The sequence below is a fragment of the Carettochelys insculpta genome, chromosome 1 (assembly GCF_033958435.1).
Source record: "Carettochelys insculpta isolate YL-2023 chromosome 1, ASM3395843v1, whole genome shotgun sequence".
NCBI classification, from domain to species: Eukaryota; Metazoa; Chordata; order Testudines; family Carettochelyidae; genus Carettochelys; species Carettochelys insculpta.
In genome coordinates, this window is record NC_134137.1 from 296209370 (window position 1) to 296232326 (window position 22957).

Genomic DNA, 22957 nt, shown 5'->3' on the forward strand with positions numbered 1-22957 from the left:
CACATCCAGCAATACTGAGTGAATAGGGTATCAAGATCTGCTTTAAGCTAAGAGTTTTTTCTGAAGCAGAAAGGTACACTTCATTTTCAACTAATTTTTGTGCAACGTTCTATTTTAAAATGTAGTTTGTCACTTAACACAACTTAATTCTTACACCTCTTTTACTTCATCTCCAGCTGATCTCAACAATTCCAACTAGCCGTTTAAAATTCCTTAAAGAAGCTGGGCATGGAACACAGAAGGAGGAGATTCCTGAAGAAGAATTAGCAGAAGATGTAGAAGAGATTGATCATGCTGAAAGAGAGCTGCGTCGTGGTCAGATCTTGTGGTTTAGGGGTCTGAACAGGATACAAACTCAGGTATGGTCTCGGAAAAGGTAGGAGACCAGTGGCAGTTTTAAGGGTTTTAATTAAATCGTTCTCACTGTCCCCTTTATCCGAAAAAGGTGACCATTTTAAACTGTATGACCTGAGACTTTTCTCAAGATGGGGGTGTATGAATGGCTTTGTAATCCTTCAAGATCCTTCTTTGCTTTCTGCAGCTCTAAATGCAACTCTTGCCTGTGTATCACTCTATAAAAAGTGCCTTTTTTTTCTCTGCTACTTGTGTTATAGATGGGATGGTCCTTTCTCTTGTTCTCTCTCTCTCGCTCTCTCTCTCTCTCTCTCTCTCTCTCGTTGAGCAAGCTGTCACAATCTCTGATTCCTTGCAGATGGATGTAGTGAATGCTTTCCAGAGTGGAAGTACCATTCAGGGGGCTCTAAGGCGGCAACCTTCCATCGCCAGTCAGCATCATGATGTAACAAATATTTCTACCCCTACACATGTAGTGTTTTCCTCTACTACTGCTTCTACTACTGTGGGGTGTGAGTGTGTGTTCCTAAGTGCATGAAATTAACATTTCCTAATTCACACACCTAACGTTTCTCATTTTCTCCTTAGTATTTAAATTCATTGTTCAGGCTTTCATAAAGCTTTATTTTCACAAAGTGGAGTCCTCAAGTCTTTTTTCTTAGAGGGCTAGAGAACAGATGGAACAGTTGCAACAAAAGACTTTAAACATGAAAGCTGTGAGCCTGTATGTACTGTGCCTTCATTCATCCATGTTCAGAGGGACTTTTTAAAAACTGATAAGAAAACTGTTGTAAATTTTCGAGTATATGCCTCTACTGAGTCTTATGAAACTTCATAATTTACTTAATGAAGCATATGATAGTAAACTGGTCCAACAAAAGTAATAACATGAAAATAAAACAATCTAAAATAACATATGGTTAAATGTAAAACGTACTTTTTTCAACACCTTCCTCTGGTAAAATATGCTAATTGTAAACAAATTTTAAAAATGTAGATCAAAAATAAGTGAAAAGAAAAGCTCTAAGTTCACTTCCTGTAGGCATAGTTAATAGACTGAAATCTTTGGTTTTTGTTGGACTTGTACTTAACCAGATGGCACAGGGTTTTTTTAACTTCAGGGAACAGGTTGATTTAAAATGGGCTTGTTCTAAATAATGGTAAATTTAACTATACAGAAGAAGGTGCAGGAAGCATTCAGCTATTCATTGAGGGGTGTTGGAAAGACTGTTAAGATATATTTGAACTGTACACTTAATTTCTTTCAAGTTTGAACAGCTTTCTTTCTAGGTTCATTTGGCCGCAGTACATAAACTTCCAGTGCAAGTTGTTTTTTCAGTCACTTAACTCTGTTCTTTATATTTATGCTCTCTAAGTGGCATCTGGGTTTTTCAGCCTCCTGTGTAAACTGGAAGTGTTCATTCTAAAATGGATACTTTAAATTATTTTCAGCACACTTATATATTTCATATACAACTATCTTATTTAAAGAAACATAAGACTAAATGCATTGGTCAAATGAGTTTACATCCTGTTTTAGTAAACCTGTAATATTTTAAGCAACATTTATTTCCATGCATTCTTATGGTTGACTAAATGAGACTTGGGTAACTGCTTTTCATATTACTTTAGAGATTTCACATTGTTTGGTTAAGTGAAATATGCAGAGACTTCTTAAAGCTTTTCAGGAGTTGTCTGAAGTATGGTCCTCTTGGCTTTTTTTCTTCTTTGAATTCAGATTTTCTGCATGTGCTAGAGCAAATAACCTGTTTTCCATTCTGTAAAATGAGGATCCTTCCCTACCTCAGAGGCTTAACTGTGAGGCTTAATTCATTTGTTTGTAAAGCACTTGGAATCTTTAAATGAGAAGTGTCATATAAATGTGAATCTCTTATTTCAGAGAGGTCTATGGGAATTTTCACTAGTTTCTATCCATATATGGGGAAACTAACTTTGTGTTACATTCTGCCTGTTGAGCAGCTCCTGTTGCAAGTGGCCGTATAGAACCACATAGACCTCAGGTGTACTGCCAGGAAACGCTTTGTTGTAGCACAAAGACTGGATCAATTTGAAACACTGCTTTAGGGAGTGCAGCATACTTTCCCATGTCCTGTCACCTGGCTGTGAAAGCTGGTGGTGCTCCGAGTTGAGAAGAAGCCATGTTTCTTCCCTAGCAATTTACAGGGTCAGTAAGTGTAGTTTCAGTATTGGGCAAACTGACTGAAACTAAAGTAAAGAAGTTATTGGACACCTAGATGAAAAAAATACATTGGAAGAGTCAACATGACTTCTTTTCCTAAAGAAAAGTCACACCTCACTCATCTTTATGAAGTCTCTGAGGCTGTCAACATGCATGTGAACACATTCTTATTAATGTGGCTCAAATGTGTGTGGTAAAGATGGTTATAGCAACAATGAAGATGTATTGGAGCCTAATTCATATAGGTCTAATTAGCATACATTTTCTGGTGAATGAGTGCAGAGGTTGTTTATGCAACTGTTTCTTCCCTTAATACGTTGCACTTGAGAAAATAGTAAAGGAAATGAATTGGTAAGCATTGCTTACTTCAAAGTGACTGCCATGATGTCCTCTCTCTAACACTTCTCTTCTGCCAGGGTGTCTGACTAGAGAGTTCATGCACAAGATTAGGATGAACTGATGTCACTTGAAGCAAAATTCAACCTATTTTTCTTCAGCAGAGAAGTAATTGATTCTGCTTCTCCCATAGGATTATGTTCTTTTCCACTGTAACTGGGACTACACCACAACTTAAAATTTGTTATAAAAGGTACCATAGAATTTATTAGGGAAGTACAGCCATAGCATGCCTACATGTGAGGTGATCTTATAAACCCTGCACACTTCATTTTACTGAACATCAGATTTTGTTGATGCTTTTGATCTACTTGGTTCCACTTAGTCATTTTATTTCTACATGTTAAAACATACCTAGTGAAAGGGTACTCAAGTGAGACATGGTTTCCATTTATTTAATGTAGTAAGTCTTTAATAATGTGGAGATGCAAGTGACTTTTGAATGTGCCAAATAGCTTTATTTGGGTTCTTAAGTCAATTGTTTGTAACATCTTTCCCTGTTGAAACTAGTATAAGGATCTCAACCTTTTAATTCAGTAACTGGAACACTTTTCCGATTGTAGGGGAGTACATACACAGCTTTATTGATTGAAATGTTTGAAGTGCTAGAGAGCTTTTAGATGTGATGGTGCCAAAATCCACTCCTTGTGTGCACCTCTGCCCTAAAAGCAGAAAAGAACTGACCTCAATTGAAGAAAGACATGGCCATGTGTGTATATTGAAGATTATAGTTAGCCAATGACCATTTATATATTGGTGGATCTTTTATCTGAGATGCATTCTTGTGTATATACAAAGGCGATTACTCAAATCTTACAATGGTGGCCTTCACACTGAAATGTGCATCAATTCCAGTACTTGTGTTTGTGAATTTTCATTCAAGAATCTTTTTTTGAAAATGGTATATCTGCCACGTAGCTTGTATGGAGACATTTAAAATGCTTAACTTTTTTTCAATGTTTTGAAAAGCATTGGGAAAACTTAGCTTTGTACGTAAAGGAAAAGAGTTGTAAAATCTAATTTATTACATCATAACAAATTGGGGTACAGAACACATTACTTATTATGGAAAATGTATTTTGTTGTGATAAATAGGTATATACTCGAATATTTACAGCTGTTGTAGACGTATCCTTTGCATGAGTCCTGATGATAAATGTCTAATCATTGACACTCAGTGAACACTTGCTTGGCTTTTTCCATAGTCAGTGACATCGTAATTCCCAGCATGAAAAGTAGTATCCTGTGTGCCCTGAGTATTTTAGCGTTTTCCCTTTGGTGTTAAATAAAACATTCCTCCGTAAAACTTGTTGAATTTGTAAAGAAGTACATTGGATACATGTTGATTTCATGTTTTGAAAACATTTAGCCCATGTCAAGCAATGAAATAATTCTAGCACTACTCTGAATTTTTAGACAGTTCAGTTTTTTTATAGTACAGTTGTACATTTATTCCAACTGTAGATTGGTAGTGCGTTACTAAAATGCTCTTCATTTTTTACAGTTTATTGCAAGTTCCACCACATTACATACAAATTTGATTCACTCATGTCCAGCTGTTTGTGGATTCAAACTCATAAGAACCATATTTGCTATGGTAAATCTACAGAATGCTAACAGATTTTGTGTTTCTTTCATGTTTACAGATCCGAGTGGTGAATGCATTTCGTAGTTCCTTATATGAAGGGTTAGAAAAGCCTGAGACACGAAGTTCAATTCACAATTTTATGACACATCCTGAGTTTAGAATAGAAGATTCTGAGCCTCATATTCCCCTTATCGATGATACTGATGCTGAAGATGATGCTCCAACAAAACGCAACTCCACTCCTCCCCCTTCTCCCAACAAAAATAACAATGCGGTTGACAGTGGAATTCACCTTACAACAGACCTGAACAAGTCTGCTACCTCTTCATCCCCAGGGAGCCCACTACATAGTTTGGAAACATCACTCTGATTGTAAGCTGAATGTTAACACGCTAGCTGCATTGTAAAGAAACAAATTGAAACTGGGTCTTTTCACACATTGTGATGGACAAGATAGTAGTCTTGTCCTGGACTTCAACAGAAGACACTTCTACGAATGTAGATTTATTTTTTTAAAAAAGCTTTCTGCCAGACTTGAGGGTGCTTCTCGGGGGTGGGGGTAATAATGAACTCTGACAGATAAACAGTAACTCAGCATAAGTGACCTGCGGATCATCAGTTGTACTTAATGGTCCTGAACAGTATGTTAGAACTTCAGTTTATCTTGATCCTTTTGAGGGGAGGGCTGGTAAGGGCAAAGAAGCCCTGGATCATTGAATTGATACTTTAATTTCTGCTGTTGGCTGTTAATAATTTGGATTATTTATGTTTATAAATGATACAGATCTGTTTACAAGGTTTGTAGATACTTTTTTGTTCCTGTTCAAAGATGGGAAGCTTCCTTATAAATGATGCAGAGAAAAAAAATTAGTCCTTCAAATACTGCTGTATTTTCAGGAAAAGGGTGTTTCTATTGAAACTGTACTAAATTTTGCCTGCAATTTACTTTGTTAAATATTGTAGATAAATTGCTAATACTAATAGCCAAATAGATAACACTAATGCTTTGTTAAAAAAAAAAACAAAAACAAAAACAAAACAAAAAACACGAGCAGTGGTGTTCTAATGATGTTATGGCCTCTGTCCTAATTAGTTTCTTAAATACATTTACTACTTAATGGTTTTGAAACAACTGTTTAATTTTTAAAAATTTTGAGAAACTTACTGAATAACTTTTTGCTCAGAATTTAGTAGGGGATTGTTTAAATGCAGGACATCAATATGTGATGGAACTTGCTTGAAATACTTTTGTTATCTCAGGCAAAATGGATTAAATCAAAATACATCAACCTTAGTCCTTTTGTTTTTGTCTGAACATGTTAGCTTAGTGCTGTCTTGGTGAATTGTGAGTGGAACTGATTTTTTTTCCTAATCTGTCGAATCCTTCATACAGCATGAGGGCTGTTGGCATTTTGAAAGGTTGTTAGGTAGCATACCTGTTTTTCCTTTTTGTTTTGGAATTTTGTAAAATGAATAAAACTGCCCTTTTAATAAAATAAATATGCAGCGATGGTTTAGATTCACCCCCTCAGCTTCACTGGAGACATTGAAAAGGTAGACTTCTGTATTACTAGTAAAACTAAACTACAATTTCAAGATGGTAACAGCCCCTTTAAAAGCACTTTTATAAATCAGATGTTGGTGACTGCCCTACAGAATGGTGGATGTAAGTTAAGGTACCCAAAAATCTTCAGAGTCAAATGGATACTTCTGGTGATTGTGGATGAAAAATTATCTCAGGGTGAAAAGACTTAATGTGAGTAGTAACTAATGTATTGTCTTTCATTTATATAACTTACTGTATTAAACCCTTCAAAATCCAAATAAAATCAGGTTAGATCACATGGGGTCATCGGACAAGTGTTTGCAGTAGTTTTTGGCACCAAAATAAGGCCTGCTCGCAGTTGGGTGAATAAGATTCACATTGTCTCCACTGATTTGGATTAATGTTCTGCCAAACATCTCTCCTCCCCTGCAACTCAGAATCCCGTTGTTCCATAGCTTTCCTCTTCTGTGTGTAACTTCATCTCTACTGGTCTCCTGGTTTGTTTTTAGCCAGTAAAGCAAATTCAGAATGAGTGAGTGTCCTGGTGGTATTAATTAGCTCAGATAAGTAGTCTGGATATCGACATGGTAGATTGGGGGAGACTGCCTACCTCTTTAAAGATTAGTGTTTTCCTTTCAGAGCTATGGCAGCAGGTACCAACTGATTTTCATACGAGCTGCACCAGCCCTACAAGGATCCTGATGTATGTCTCTACCCTGAAGGTAGATACCAGTTGCCTATGTGTTAGAGAAGGGTATAAAGTACTCACATCATGTTAGTAATGACAAAAGAGAACCAAACAATGTAAAAACTCGGGATGCAAAAGAATTTAGATTAGGAAGACATTACAGTTAGGGTGAGGAGATTTCTCTGAGTTCTTAGAAAACTGAAAATATTGCTTGTTAAGGTTGAAAAGAAATTTAGTGGCGGGGGGGGGCGGGGGCTGGGGGAAGGGCGATAATCCCTGGGGTTTCAAGCACTGTATCCCACTGTCAACCACTCTTCAAACCTTCAGGTGTGGGGTTTTTTTTCTTCTCTCTGTTATGGCCATTGTCTTGGAAAGAAATAGGCTTCCTTTTTAGGCACTGGATATCTGTATTTGATGCTTTTGTATGGAAACTTTCTGAAAACTACTTGGAATACTAGATGTAACTGGAAAAAAGGTAGGAACTAGATAGAGGTCTGACTTCAAATAGACTCAGATGTTTTCCCTACCTAGTTCAGAATAACTTCCTCAATGAATGATGGCTTTCAAATGGAGGAAGCTGTTTTTGTTTCTTAAAACTACCCTACTGTGTGTGATTCAAATAGCATGCTAATTTTTACTCAGTTTAAAATTAAAATCCCCTTGCCTTTCTGTTCTAACAGTGGTCATTCCATTATACATTCTAAAAAAACTGAATTATACATTTAAGCATTTTGGGGGAAAACCAATATGTAAGCTTTGTGCACAAATGATTGCTTCTGATCCTGTTGACATGACATACATTGACTTATAGCAAGTGTAAGTGAAAACTATCAGGAATACTTGTTTAAGAAGGGAAATGCTTTCTTGTGATCTGAACAACCATGACATGTTAAGCTTATAAAAACTATCACTTTTAGCTGCTGAGCCCTTTTTATTAACTTTCTGGTTGTAAGGTTTACTTGTCTTGCTCATTGTAACTCAAATAAATAAATGTGCTGTTCATCTCCAGTCTGGGGACTGATTTGAATGTCAAAGTACAGTTCAAGATTCTGGAAATTGACCATTAGTGCTACTACTGTAATTACTTTGCTCCTAAAAAGTTACAACTTATCTCAATACTGAGTTTATTACCTGCTGTAAAATGTGGACTGTACTATGATCATGCAACGTTGACTTTTCTATTTGTACTGAATTAGCAGTTCAACAAGAAGAATGGTTTAATACAAATCTTGTTTACAACATAGTGGTCAATATAAAGTTTCAGTAATTGTAAACAGGATGAATAATGGGATGTAAAGAAACCTACATAAAGGCAGCAAGTCTTGGTCAAACTGAAATTAAGTGTCTTAAATGTGGCTCTAAGTAGTAATACTTGCTACATGTGGAACCTCTTTATTTCTGTATCCACTTTGTTGTCTGTCTCCAGGACATTAACATCTAAATTGTAGAATAGCCTCCCAAGAAAGGTAACCGAAATGGATTATTCTGGCAAGCCCAAACAACTGCTATATATGTTGTGGGGAACAGCCCTTAAGCAAGGACTTAATATGAACTGGTAGCATTCCTGCTGTTTCATAGCAACTATACTGGATAAGCCTATTATAGGCAGCTCCATGGTTCAACGATTAAGAGAAACTGAACTCTGACTTTATCATTAGGTTTTTAGATTCAATAACCTATTGAAATGAATTGCAGACGTCGCCACCTCTTCAGGCTGCTATTTGAGGCTAACTACAGACCCCACAAGACACTTCATGGGTTTGTATTTGGAACTTGTCCTAAAAGATTGACAAGTGTTTTTCAAAACAGTCTTAAATTCTGCAGAAATTGAAACCACTGGCAAACTGCTGGAATGATCAGATTCACACTGAATTTTGGAATTAAACTGAATAAAATGTCCATCTTGAGCTGAGTAATACTACTTTGGATGGAGAAACTAGTTATTGGAGCTAAATGATTTTTTCCTTCGGAGCGGTACATGGCTGCTGATCCTCCTGTACATTGGAGTCTCTCGCTGCTGTTGGCATTGGCACTGGTGTAACTAAAGTTTTGTTGGATAAACCTGGCCACCAAGGAAGGCCTGTCCTTCTACTTACCTGTACGTGGGTGGCCCAGGAGGTCACTATTCTTTTTTTGCTATTCATTTTCTGTTGAAAGTTTCTGAAAGCCTTTTGGGTGCCTGTTTTTTGGCTTTTTTTATTACTGTCTGTTTTTTCCAGTGTATATGAAGAGTGGTTTTTTAAATTTCTCTGAAGAGCCTGTAGTGGCAATCAAGGAATGGTTTAGTCCATTCCAACTCTGTTAAAGGCACCTACTAAATACCTTATTCCTCAAGGCTTCTTCTGGAGCAGAAGAACGCAAACTGTGGGATGGGTTGGAGGCCCCACATAGAACATGGCAACTCAGAATGCTCAGCTCTAGGCCAAGAAATGTTAAAAGAGCACCAGATGCATGTATGACAGCACCACTTCAGAAATCAGTGTGAAGACAAGGTATTGTGCACCAAAAAAGTGAAAGCTAGCAAAAAGGCTAATCTTTCAGTAGCAGGGACAATGAGTAAAAAAAAGTTATCATTAATGAACTTTGACAGCAAGCACCATTGTCCTTCTCTTCCCTCTCCAATGACTGTACTTGGAGCTGGTGTACTGGATGTTTGTCTTAAGATAAACAGGCCTCTTTCCTCTGACTACAAATGGTCTCTTCGCCTGTTGTCTGACGAATAATTCCATAGACACTTGCCACCTGGTGTATCCCTGTCTTGGATGTGCTTCTAGGAGTCAAGTGTGGGCTGCTTATGGCTTCTGGAAGAGGGGTGATCTCACCCCAGCTATATTTTTACCTTCACTCAGCACCTGGCTTTATTTCCCTGCCGTGCCCTGCTGCTACCCCAGCAATAGTTGCTCAACCATATATTACAATTATATGCCTTTTATGAATAGAAGACCAAACCCTGGCATCAGGCGAAAGTTAATGGCACAACGGGACTGCAAGAAGGTAAAAACAGTCATGCTACTAAAAAAATTGTAGTGGATCAGGCAGATTAAAATGGAGCCCAAGGACCTGCTCTGTAGAAGCAATGGAAGCCTTCACATCAGTAACCCTAGCTAGGATGTCTCTTCTTTGGTGAATGAAGCTTAAAAACCCAAAGTGTGTGTGGGTGGGGGGGGGAGTAGGGGGAGGAAAAATAAAGCACTATTACTATGGAACAAATCTTCTGCAGCTTCATCCGTCACTGCTGATGCTACTGGAGATGCATCCTTTTCTTACCCTAATGGTAGCTGAAGAACAAAGAGATGGTAAGAGTCTCTTGGACAAATAGCAAAAAAAATTGATAGCATCTTCCCCATCTTTCAATATGTATGTCTAGTTGGAGTCTTCCTTGACCAAAAGTGGTGGTAGAGAATCATAAAGGAAAATAGCCTTATCTTGAAGAGTCAAAGGCAAGGAAATGAGGGTAAGGTTTCACTTTTTCTTAGAGAGTCTAAAACAAAACATTGAGCTGAAAAAAATATGTAGAAACAAGTCCACCAGAGAGCTCACCTTGCGATTTGATGTACTACTTCAAGTGACATTACCAAACCTTCATGATTGCCTGCAAGAACTATATTAGTGCCCCTGCCCCACCACCACCCCTGGAGAGGAGGGGATTGAAGACGACTTCCATAAAGGAAAACAAAACTCCATGGAATCTGGAACTTAATGGTTCTGGGATTCTTTTGGAGCTTAGCACTTCTTGGAAGGTTCTATTCTGCGCTTAGAAAGAATCAGAGGCCTTCCAGAACCAGAAGGGCCTGACAGATAAATTATCAGCCTAGGAGCATCAGGATGGAAAACGAGCCTCCTGCGCTAGTGAGTATCTACCCATGATTTTTCTTAGTTTATTGCCATATGGTCTTTTTCACTTCTACTCATCTTGCTACGTATGCTGAAAGAATTCAGGTTGAAAAGTCATCCTTTTAAATGCGCATGCGCACACATTCATGCCTCTAACTGTCTGACGTGGGGAAACTCAATGTACTGCCTCCTCATGCCAAGAGGAAAATGATGGCAGTTCCCCTATTACCACCTTGACTCCTTCTCCCCTAGACCCCACAGTATTGTTTCCTTGGGGATCCTCCTTTTCTCTGACTCTCTCTCCTCTCTTGCTTTCCACTGTTCTAGGACCACATACTGCAGATAGGGTCAGAGATAGGGCACATCTGTATCCCTCAGAGCTTTCACACTGCTCTGCTGAGCCAGGAAATCATTGGGTAAGAGGAGATCCTTGCATCAACACAACAGATCCTTTTGCAAGCACCTAAAATTGCATGAGTTGTGACCAATTCACGTGACTTTTGCAACACTGCTGCCACCTGTCAAATTATATTGTGACTGGTAACATTTGTGTTTACTGCTATTACTAACACCATGGTGGAAAGTGCCAGCTTACGTTTCTTCTCTATTGTCAATTGGTATCAAACCAGCAAGATGGCTGCCATTTCTGTACTGTCTACGTGTATGTGGAAGTGAGTCTGCCATTTCCCATTGTTTTCAGTGAGACTGAAGCCATGTTCACAGGTAAAATGTGACAAAAACTGTGGCAAGAACTGAGAGGAGCAGCAGAAATGCTGTGAAAGATAGGTGAGGGGCAGGAAGAGGGAGAAGGAAGGGATAAAATCTTAGCTCCCCTAGCCTTGGGGAAGGGGAGTCCCCTCCAAGCCACCTAGGGATGCCTAGTTTACATTTCAAGTTTTGTCAAAGTTATGGAGAAAGTACTTCCAGATGCTTTGGGCTGAAATTAGTCCTGTTACATAGTCATGCATAACACAAACTGGCCCTGTGGAGAAAGCAGAGCACATCATTGACTTTTAAACGCAAATTTAGATGTTTTCTAAAATACCGGTCCAATAATTATTTTGAAGATTTTTATGCCCTTTGTTATACAGGTGGTTAGCTTAGATGATCACAAAAGTTCTTTCTGGCATTGGAATCTCTGAATAACTAACCATAGCAGTCAAACTCAAAGCTGAGAATACATGTGTGCACTTCTGGAGGATGGCTATTAATAGAACTAGCAGATTCTTGTGGAATTTGAATGACCGTCATATTGTTGGGAAATGGAAAACTCATTTTGAAGTGTTGTCCTGACATGATGGGGGAAAATAAAGTAATTGTTTTCAACTGCACAGTTACAAAGGTGAATGAAAGTTCCCTAAGCAGTCATTCTCTAAAATGGTGAATGTAAACAGAAGTAATACTATCCTTTCATTGGAAAAGACATCTACAGTTTATCCAGCATCATCAACTAAAACACAATGTAAAATCATCCAAGTAGAAAAATGTACCCTGGAAAATCGTTACTAAGAGTTGTAAAGGAGTCCCTGCAAGATGGCTCAGGCACTCCTAGACTCTCTTTTTCCAGCCAACAAATTATATTTCTTCCTTAGGATAAGGGGAATATAACTGAGACAAAAGTCAAGTTGGCTGAAAACTGGTTGACTGCTGTATGATTTTGTTTTTCTTGAGTGGAAGACTAGTCAGTGAAGATCAGATTTAGCCCATAGAGCTACAGTGACCTCAGAAGCCCTGGTTTTGAGGTCACTTGCCTCATGACTCTACTCCTTTTGCCTTCTGCATCAAGCCTACAACACACTGTCTACTGAGACAGGTCTGAAAAGACAGCTTTGCAACATGGCTTTTAAAAGGAACCTTTTGAGGAAAGCATGGTATTCCAGGGAAATTATTTAACCCCTTCGTCTTTAAAGGTGTCTATAGTCATATTTGACGTACCAAAATGAATGTGTGGAATGTTGTGCGGAATTTTGTCCTTGAATATAGTCCATCTAGCTAAAGCTTTGTCTACAATTCCAAGCTTTAAAAGCTGCTATGGCAGCCCTTTAATGCACCTGTGTGGGCCCAGAATCACCTCTTGGAACTTCCAATGCTCTAGGTAAAGCACCTCTCCAAGGAGCATAGCTTCCAGTGCTGGGATCCTGTTTGCATTGGTGCTTTACAACACTGGAACATGCTGCACTTGGGGAGGTAACTTCTCACATCCCTGGATAGGGGGAAAAATAATACAGCACAATAACTTGCCAGTGTAGATCAGAGCCACTAAACTTATTCATTCAAACCCTTTATTTCTGTACTTATCCTGTAAGGTCACATTGATGGAGGCATCATAACTCAACAGGTAAAAAGGTCTTCCTCAGGTAAGATTCCATAACTGGAGTTCTCTGGGTTTGAAGATTCCACTCCTTTAAAGTGACATTTTGTAAATCCAAAAACATAGCTCAGCAATCTTTCTGCTGGAATCCCAAACATCAAGGATATTGGCATGCATAATTTCAGTTGTCAAGGTTAATCTTGAGTGTGGTTTCGATGTATAAAGTCCTTTTTAATTGAGTGAGGCATGGTGTGGAGACACAAGAAATTTAAACTCTGTATGGATCGTCTATTTGTGACTGGACAGCCTTGATGAGTAGAAAAGGTGGGCAAGTGAAATGGAACATTCACCATGCAATATTCATGTTCTTACAAGAAACAAGCTAAATCTACAGACATGCAGTCTTGGTAAAGGATCTTCAGTTCAATGGTACTGATCTAATTGATTTGTCTACATGGTGTGTAACTTTCTGTCCTGTTATCTCCCTATATACTCTCCCTTTCCTCTTTTGACTACTATTCTTCCTAGTTCATTTTTAGTTTTGGTCAGAAAAGCTCAAAATTTGGTACAGACAAGTATACTTCAAGGATGCATCTACACTTGCATTCCTCTTTCACAAGAGGTATGCAAATTAGGTATAAATTTGCATATTTGACACCATTTGCATATTCTAATTTCAAAAGTTTCTTTCTAAAGAAGAAAGCCAGTGTAGATGCTGCTCTTTCAAAAGTAAACCCCATCTTGAAAGAATCCTTACTTTTGAAAGAGCAGTATCTACACTGGCTTTCTTATTCCGAAAGATGCTCTTTTGAAATTAGAATAGGCAAATGAGGGCCAAATGTACAAATTTATACCTTATTTGTATTTTTGATTCTCATTTGCATACCTCTTTCAAAAGAGGAATGCAAGTGCAGATGCACCCCAAGTGTTGGTTTCTTATAGTAGTTAGAGTGAAGTTCTAGCTGACTGCATCAAATGATTTGGGACCTGACCCTACTGGTAATCAACAAGTGTGTTCCTTCTTGAAGAATAACTGACAAGTAGGATTTACTTGTTTTGCTGTGTATGTATCTTCGCTGCTGCTCCTTTCCCCTTTTTAAAACCAGTGGTTGCTCTCAGTGAAAAAGCTTGATTACCCTTTTAAAACCCAATTCTGCATACCTTGCTTTTAAAACAAAAAAAAAAAAAATTCCAAGTATACCTCTCACGCTGCCGGGATCCAAATAAGGGGAGTGATTTTTTTCATAAGCACACAATGACACAACTCTACATGTAGGTAGCTTAAATTGATGTGGAAATCTTCAGCAAAATAATATATAGAAGTAGCTTCATGATCCTGCATTGCAGTTTGGAATTCTGTGAAACAATCCTGCTCTAGATGTGTGGGAGGTGGAAAGGCTGGTCCAAACAGAATGATGCACAAGCTAGAATTTAAAAGTATACTCTTGTGCTGCTCTTTTGTTAACAGTAACAAAGGTGTTCCAAGTAAAGATCAAAGGCTCTTGTTACAAATATTAAATCTTGATGCACCTGATTAATGGGTCTTCAGGTATGATATAGCTTGTTTCCAACTTCTGAGCCCTAGCCTTAAAGGAGGAAAAAAATCTTTTTGCATTGTGGAAAGTAAGCATTCATAGTCCTGTTCTGTAGTTATGGTAGACTGTTATGAGTAAGCAGGGCTGGGATCAGTTATATGGTGACCCTTCTTCCCACTGTGAAGTGGGATTCTCATGTTGCACAGGTGTAAGTCTTGAAGTGGCTCTGGACCCCAGAGAAGCAAAATCAAGTATTTTTCCAGGCATCACATTAATGTTAACGGATCAGTCACGAGATCCCCAGGCTAGGAGAAAGTTTAATGGCTGGTTAAGCGTCCACCTCTGTGAGGACCCCAAGTTTCTTCTAGTGCTTCTATAGGATGTAATTCCTCCCCCATCCCACCCGCGGCCCGTGTCCTGGCAATGTGTAGGCTTGCAGCTAAACTCGTTACCTCAGGGAAGCCTGGCCTCCTGCCATGGTATACTGGGAATTGTGCTTGTCCGGCTTTCAGCCTATAGACTGTTCTGTCATGGAAAGGCCTATTTCCTATGCAAACTTATCTTCCCTTTCATCCCTACTCAACCTTCCTTCCCTTTCATCAGAAGGCTTGTCTTTTTGGCTGGCTAGACTCCAGAAACAGCTCCTGGCTTGCAGCATGTTCTGAGTCTCCAGACACGCTGCCTTGCCCTTGCAATTCATGGCAGGGATCTCCCCTTTGGACTTCTGCAATGTGCCCACAGTTGTGCATCGAGTACTTGTGGGATTCCCCCAAGTACAGCATGCGGTTCAAAGCACCAGGTCTACAGGGCCATTCAAGATTTCTTATTGCCTTTCACTGCCATCTGTGTACATTCTTCACCCGGTACTGCTATCTGACATGCCTCTTTGCCAGCATCTCCCATGCAGTTGACTTGTTGATGGTGACATTTCTACCAGTGGCCGGTAGAAGTGCTTGTACAGCCTATTCACCCCACAGACCAACAGGATAAAATATTGTTTTGCTTGCTCCAGGCAGAAGCATGTTTAGCAGCTGTGTTTATGGAACAAGCATGGTTGGATAACAACATGCAAACATCAGATGTGAGCAGGGTAGACAGGCTCACCAAGGTGGATGATTAAGAGGAAACATTTAAAACTATTGAAGATTGTAAAGGCAGTATGGAACTGGGTGCACAGTGGAGGCAAGCTTCTTGAATCTGACTCCTTGGCATGGAATTTCAAATTGTAGCCAGGAAGGCCACTCTCATGAAGCCAGGAAATATAGAACAGCTACCGTTAGACTGACCACGATGTGAATGTAGACGCTTCCTGACCTGTGTCAACCCTAAGTAAGTCGCCCATGCCTTGTATTCATTTAAGGAGGAGATACCATGTCACAGTAAGGGAGAGCTTGCATTGACCCAAGACACAATTTAGTACAGACACATGCACAAGTAGGTCAATGCAATGCTGCTACATGCATTCACCTATGTACACATGTAAGTAGCATTTTGCAGTTGGGAGCTGTGTGCCAACCTAACTTGCATTGACTGAACTTTATATTGTAGATGTGGCCTGAGTCTTTTTAATGACCTATCTGACTGAAAACTTCAGGGACTCTAGTGATATTACAATGATTAACAGCAATTTTCAATGGATTTCTATAAAGCTTGTTGCAAGCAGGTGCGAAAGCTTTAGAAATGTGTGGGCTTTTTAACCTTTTAAAAATAGCAAGATAACATACAGGGAAATCCACAGAACCTAATAGGTCTTCAGTGTGCTTTGCAGCATTGCAGTTTGCCTACATGTTTGGCATACTTTACACCACACTGATGGGTGTCACACACGTGGGGTGTATGTAATTATACCAAGTGCTGCCAAGTTGTTAACTGAATGCATTTTGCTCTTCCCATAATTCTTTTCACCCATGTCATGCGTCCCACAAGATATTGCAAAACTGAAGATGGCTTTGGCAATAGAAAATAGGAACCTTGTCAAAGCAAAGATTCATGAATATTTTGTACCAAGTACAGTTAGGATGTACTTCCATGGCTCACCACCCCTTGGAATGTAGCATTCAAAATGAGAGACTGGGGAAGTAAAGGGAAGTAGCAAGGACAAAGCTGGCACAAAAAAGGGGATCAAGCTTAAACTTTCCATGGTGTGTAATCAGTCCTATTTGTCAAATAATGCTATAAATATTGCAGGCTGAAAATGCCTACCTTTGTGTAGGTGTGTTCCAAGGTGACCATATGCTGAGGATTGTGGGAAATGTCTCCTGTGTACTGCTTTGCTTTTTAGACAATGTCTTGCTAAGTGAGGTTATTTGGGCCCATCAACATTTTAATGCTAAAGAGTGTATCCAAACAATTGGAGTGAGAGGGAGAGGGCTGACCTGTCCAACATATAAAAATAAATGCCTACCCTACCTGCACTGCTGGGAAAGCCTCCTAGTATGTTTCTTTTGCTTCAGCTGCAGACTGAAGGAAAGCATTGAACATGATCAATTACTCTAAAGGAACAGGGCTGGCTTATTTGCTGAGCTGTGTCTCTAGCCTGCAGGATTCTCTCGGCTGAAAGTTTCTCTTTCCCTGAAATACTGTGCTGGCTGTGGCCTCAGCTGCACAAGCTGCACATGAGTGATGGAAGGCAAGCCCAGGAAAAATGGGAAGATAAATAATTTGCAAGAGGCACATACTTCCTCATTTAAATGCATCACTAGGATCTTTGCATCGTGTGGTACCTGCAGCCAGACTCGTTCCTTTCTTTTGCTCACGTGAAAGACGTGAAACATGCTGACAAAGGAAGGCTCTTCGAGTGCTTGCTCATGTCTATTCAACATAAGTTTGTGTGCTGGCCACATGCACCAGTGCTGGAAGATTTTTCCCTCAGCAATATCCATAGACCTGTTCCAGAACCAGTGGGAGTAGCATGCCCACGTCGCACTGTAATGGGCATTGTCATGGGGGGTTGCTCCTTGCTCAGTTTCTTTTTGCTGCCAGTGACAGTGCTTGGAACTACCTGCTCCAACCTCAGCTGTAGCCTTTTGTCTTAGGATTCCCTTAGTAGGTTGTAAATAGTTTTCCCTCATTATTCGTTGAACTTAGTAGCTTAGTCCCTTTTAGGGACTTGGCTTGGGCCTGGGGTATGCCCCACTCCTCTGGCTTTAATCCATGTGCCAGCTGTGGCAGGTCCTCTCATCCTCCACTGAGGTGGACAGAAGAATCTCTCCCCGCCCTCCTCTGCTCCCCTCCACCTCTTCTCCCCCCTCCCACTGTAGCCCAGTCCAAGCATTGCCAGAGATCAGTAGACCTATAGATGCACACACCTCCTGACAACTGGGGCATGCATGCATGCAGGTCATCACTCAAGGGACAGATCCTCACAGGCATGGCACAGCTCCCCATACCACCATTACTCACTGGCACAGCACTCAGTGTGACGATGAGGGCGGGGGAAGGTCCCAGTTCCATTTGATGCCCAATACCAGGATATCCTCTTAGCATCAGTCTCCAGACCATTGTTGGTACCCCAACCTTTCACAAATCCTTCTAGCTGTTTGTGGCCTATGCTGAATGTATGAAGGGTCTTCAGGTATCCTTGCACACTATTCCAAAGTGGTGCTCCTCCTGTAGCAGTACATACTACAACTTGGCAGGTGTTCAGCTGCCCCCCATTGGTGTGGGCACATTTTACCAGGGTGCAAGCCTCTTCGGCAGTCTTCCTGGCTCATGGTGCTGCTCAGGACATATGCAAGGCTATAACGTGGTCTTCAGTACTTACATTCCCATCTCATTATGCCATCACACATCAGGCAGAGCCAACACTGGGTTTGGTAGAGCTGTGTTGCTTTCAGCATATCCTTTAAACTCCTACCTGTCTCTCTGCAGCTACTGCTTGGAGTCGCCTATGTTGAATGAACATGACCAAGCACATGAAGAAAAAGCAGTTAGCTGTTTTTGTAAGTGCTGCTCTTTGAAATATGTTACTCGTCCATTAAACCTCCTTCCACTTTCCCTCTGTCAGATTTTAGCAAGAAGGAAGAGGGATGAGGGTGCCTATCATCACCCTACATAGCACAGCATATGCACTGCACTCTAGGGGGCACTAGAGCTGGTCCCCTAAGGATGCTGCGAAGAGAATCTTGTGGCATGGAACGAGCGCACAGACCTGCATGGAGTGGACATGAGCAACACATTTCCAAGAATATCGGTCACAAAAACAGGAAACTATCTTCTGCTTATTTTTACATGGTGCTTTTATTAGGAATATTCCTCTCAAGACCGCTGAGTCTAACCATTTTAATAAGATATTTATGGCTGCGGAGTGTTATGTTTTAGAGTTTAATCTTAGATTTCCACTTAAACACAGTGCAAAATAAAGTACTTGAAATTAGTAGTGCTAGCATTAAGGTCAGCTGGGCACAATCACTTTGCCCCCTTGTGCAAATACATAATTGATACTCCTTGATTACATGATCACATAGTATTCTCTTCCTCCCCACGCCCAGGAACTCTGCCTCATATAGAGAATGTTATTTGTATTACCATAGTACCTACGAGCCCTAGTCATGCCCCAAGACTCCACAGTACTAAGTGTTGTACAAACAGAACTTTCTATCATTCTTTTTATCTTCCACATATTATGTGCATCAGCCTTACTTGCCACACCTGCCCACTGTATTGAACTCTGGCACTCAGTTCAAAACTTCTAATTTGTTCTTACCATTATGTGAGTGATTCACCAATGTTAATGAAGTATCTTCACCATTACTTAGGCTGCAATGTGACACTGCACATATCTGCTGGCTTCTCCTGACCCGCCTATGGGATTGGAGCTGCACTTCTCTCCATGCCTCCTGACTTTTCATACAAACTACAAGATCTCATCAACTTCCTTCAGGTACTTGCCAAGGCAGCCATCCACTATGCCAGGAGGAAGAAGCTAAAGTGGACATTCTGTGACGGTCTTGTCTCTTAAGTCATGTTGCCAGTTAGTTCCTTTGGGGCACTGTCTGGGGTTTTTTACTCAGTGCCCCCTGTTGTTCTCTGGTTTTTCAGTCTCTTTGTTCTGTCTTGTCCCTGTCTCTTCATGTGTTATCCCTAGTGTTCAGTTGTATCCTGGGTCCAATTTCTCCTTCCTGGGGCAGGCTTAGATCCACCTGTTTTGAGTACTTGTAAATGATATATAACATACCTTCCATCTTCTGAAACAAATGAAGTAGGGGGTCCTGCAAACAGCCTCTTTCATAACTCAACCCCTCTTCACTCTCAGAACAGGGCTACCTGGTACACTGAATGAGGCAATCACCCTGCAACAGAAGTAGTATGTGATGCAATTACACTTTATTGTAATGTACATGCATAATTATAAAGAAACAAATTACATTTTATGAAGGAATCTTTACTCCTGGAATTTCCAAACTTTTGGTTTATTTGATGTTGTAACCTTACTATTTTAACATAAGTACTTTGAATGAAATTTCCTTTCTTTTGCAAATACCTGCTTTTTATATTTTCCTTTTTTTGTCAATGTAGAACTACCCTGGCACTCAACCTGAGTCATCAAAAGGGTTAAGCCTTTAGATGCACATCAGACAGCTCTCTGAATGCATTGTACAGATACATTGAGATGGTAGAGGAATGTAATGACACAAGACTCCTGAGTTCAATTCAAGCTTTTGGAGGATATATCCTTCAGAGATTGTCTCTACTGCTCTGCTCCTTGCTCACTCTTGTCCCCATCTCCTCTCTAAAAATACCCATCTCCATCACCAACTTCCTTAACTTCCCAAGGGAGGCTAGCTCAAGGTACTCAAACTTCTGGTCTGCAAACCATCTATGACCCAAATAGTTCAATCCAGCTGCGAATCCCGTCAGCCTCGTGTGTCTACTGGGTTCATACCCTTCCCCCAAGCACAGCCCCCACTCTGCTCTGATGTGTCTTCCTGCTCTGCTCTGCCCTCCCTCTCCTCATTGCACACCTTTCCAGACACTCCTCAGTTATGACAATTTTATGGAAGAATGTTAGTCTATCAATTACTATTTGATCTAGAGTGGAAACACAGGAGAAAGGAAACAGCACAAATATATATATCCTATTACTTTCAAGACACTTTGAGTTATTCCAGGTTAATGTCTTCAGCAAAAGTCAACTTGCCTATAAACTGGGATTGAGTCCTTTTGCCATTTTAAGATAACCGATTTTTTTTCCTGAGCTTAAGAGGGGCATTTGAAATGCTAGATATTTGAGAAGGAAAAATGGGAAAGTGCTTTTAGAGAGAATATTTGAAGACAGCCATCCTGCAGAATAGCCATTAGGTGGCACACATGATCAAGCATTGTTGTTCACTTACTACTGATGTAAACTTAATCATTATTCCCTAATAAAAATGACCATCTCGCACTCAACACTATAGTACTGATTATGAATTGTAAGAAACTGGGATCAAAAGGAGATAACATACAAGATTCCTGAAACTGGTGGCTGAGTCTTAATGATGGTATGGTGCCAAATGGATCAGAGGGGGCAAAAAGTCATTAGAAATCTTTTTTAAAAAAAAGAAGTTTCCCTACAGCTTCAAAGGTACTCATGTGACTTAGTGTTTATGGCGTTTCAGACAATGTAGTCTACACACTCACTTCTGTTTTTAATGTGACCTATCTAAGCACATTTCGGTGGTCTTGAAATGGAGATCTTCTTTTAGATCTATATATGGCCTCTAATTGCACAATGAATTCTCTGAAGTATTTAGACAGAGAAACTGTTGTTGTTTGAGGCATGGTGTTCATGTCCATGCCAGCTAGGTGCATGTGTGTTCAAGGAAGCTGGAAGACTTTTGCCTAGTAGCAACTGTTGGGTCAGCCTAAGTGCTCCCTGGAGTGGGTGAGTAATTCTCTGGTGATATTACTGTTAAAAAATCTTAATAGGATTTATCTGCAGAAAATTCCATTACTGACACCAACCCCATTTTCAGAAAGTTGTAGCAAACGTTCTAACAGGTTCAGGCCCATGTGCACACAGAATAAAATTTTCAAATTCTCATGTGGCATTCAGAACAAAATTGTTTGTTCATCCCTTTGTACATTGTGATTGTCTCCTGCACAGGATGCTTCCTTTTGATTGTTGACTTAGTCCTGTTAGGTCAACCCAGCTATGTCACTTTGCCATAGCTGTTTTAAACACTCCAAGCAATGTCACTAAGCCAACTTAATCTAGTGCTGTCTGTACCAGGGGTCAACAAAAAACCTACTTACCATCTCTTGAAAAGGGGATTACCCATGCTGATGGGCAGGTGTAGAAACTACTTTCAATGCAGATGCTACTTACACTGAATGAGTGGTTTTTCTACCGGCATAAGTAATCCATCTTCCCAGAAGCCATTAAGTAAGACCAAAAGATGATTTTTTTCCACACCCCGAGTGATGGAGGTGAATCAACCTACCTCTTTTTTTTTTAAACCCTCAGCCCTTGTGAACATTATAATTTTGTTTAGGCACTGTAGACTTCAGCACCCTCTTGCCTAAAGCTGCATCAGCTGAAACTGACAGGTGCAAAAGCAGTACTTGAGCTTCACCAAATGATCTGAAACTGACTGTCCTTTCAGCCAGGATATAGCTATATCTTTTAGACTGGTTTACAACTAAAACTATATAAATAACTGATTTTTTTTTTCAATTTGCTAGCAGTTCTAACAAAAAAACAGTTTGTGAATTTTTCAGGTTCGAAGAATTTTGTTTCAATTATTTTAAACCTTCATTTAAGAGAAGTAAAGGAAATGGAGTCAGAGGTGGAAGTCCCTCTTATTTTATGTGCACAGGAAATATCACCTGAGATATGGGGCACTCAGCTTAGGATTCTTGTGCTGGAGCAGAGACTTGAATCTATTCCACTGCTAGGATGCTGCATTAAACCCCAGGCTATAGTCCATTTTGGTGTGGGTGTCTCTCTCCTCACCCCCCCCCCCCCAAACCCCCCATTAAAGCTGTTTCACTTTATATAAATAGTCTAGGCCACAATGAGCACATGACTCCAGCCCAGTACAAGGGCATTCATCTAGGCCAGGGATTCCCAACCTATGGGTTGGAACCCAAACATGGGTCGGGATCAGATTTAAGGGTCACCAGCAGTTTGGTGCTGCATGTGGCTCTTAAAGAAGCCATTTGCAGCTGCTGGATGTGGCAGTATTAAGAAGCTATCTCTACCAATAGAGAAGCAATTATGCATTACAAAGGCAGCATCTCCGCCTTTGATATTGGTAGCCATCCCAGGCAAGCCACATTAGAGTCTTGCAGTAAGTAATTTTCGCCACCACTCCACCCTTTTCCACTGCTTCTATATAGCTGAGTTGTCAGTTTTCATTTCTTGTTTGTATCTCCCCACAACCTTTGAGTGTGACTCACCCAGCCCCTCCAGCCTGAGTGTGTGGTTTAAGCTGGGAGAGTGGAGTGGAGGGGAGGGAATAGTTTGCAGGTGATGGTCTTCTCCTCCCCCACCCCACAATTCAGGTCAACCATAGTAAACTA

At 40.2% G+C, this 22957-nt stretch overlaps 1 protein-coding gene across 6 annotated transcripts in view; it reads left to right on the forward strand.

Annotated features, from left to right (window-relative positions):
- ATP2B1 (ATPase plasma membrane Ca2+ transporting 1) overlaps positions 1 to 6385 on the forward strand; it is a 120115-nt gene extending 113730 nt beyond the window's left edge. For 5 of the 6 annotated variants that reach the window (XM_075012030.1, XM_075012039.1, XM_075012044.1 and 2 more), the window contains 3 exons: positions 177 to 359; positions 713 to 799; positions 4597 to 6385. In XM_075012030.1, coding sequence (XP_074868131.1) covers positions 177 to 359; positions 713 to 799; positions 4597 to 4908 — 582 coding nt within the window. In that variant the 3' untranslated portion in view covers positions 4909 to 6385. The remainder of the gene's footprint in view (positions 1 to 176; positions 360 to 712; positions 800 to 4596) is intronic. The other variant, XM_075012045.1, reaches the window with a different exon arrangement.
- The last annotated feature ends 16572 nt before the right edge of the window (positions 6386 to 22957 follow it).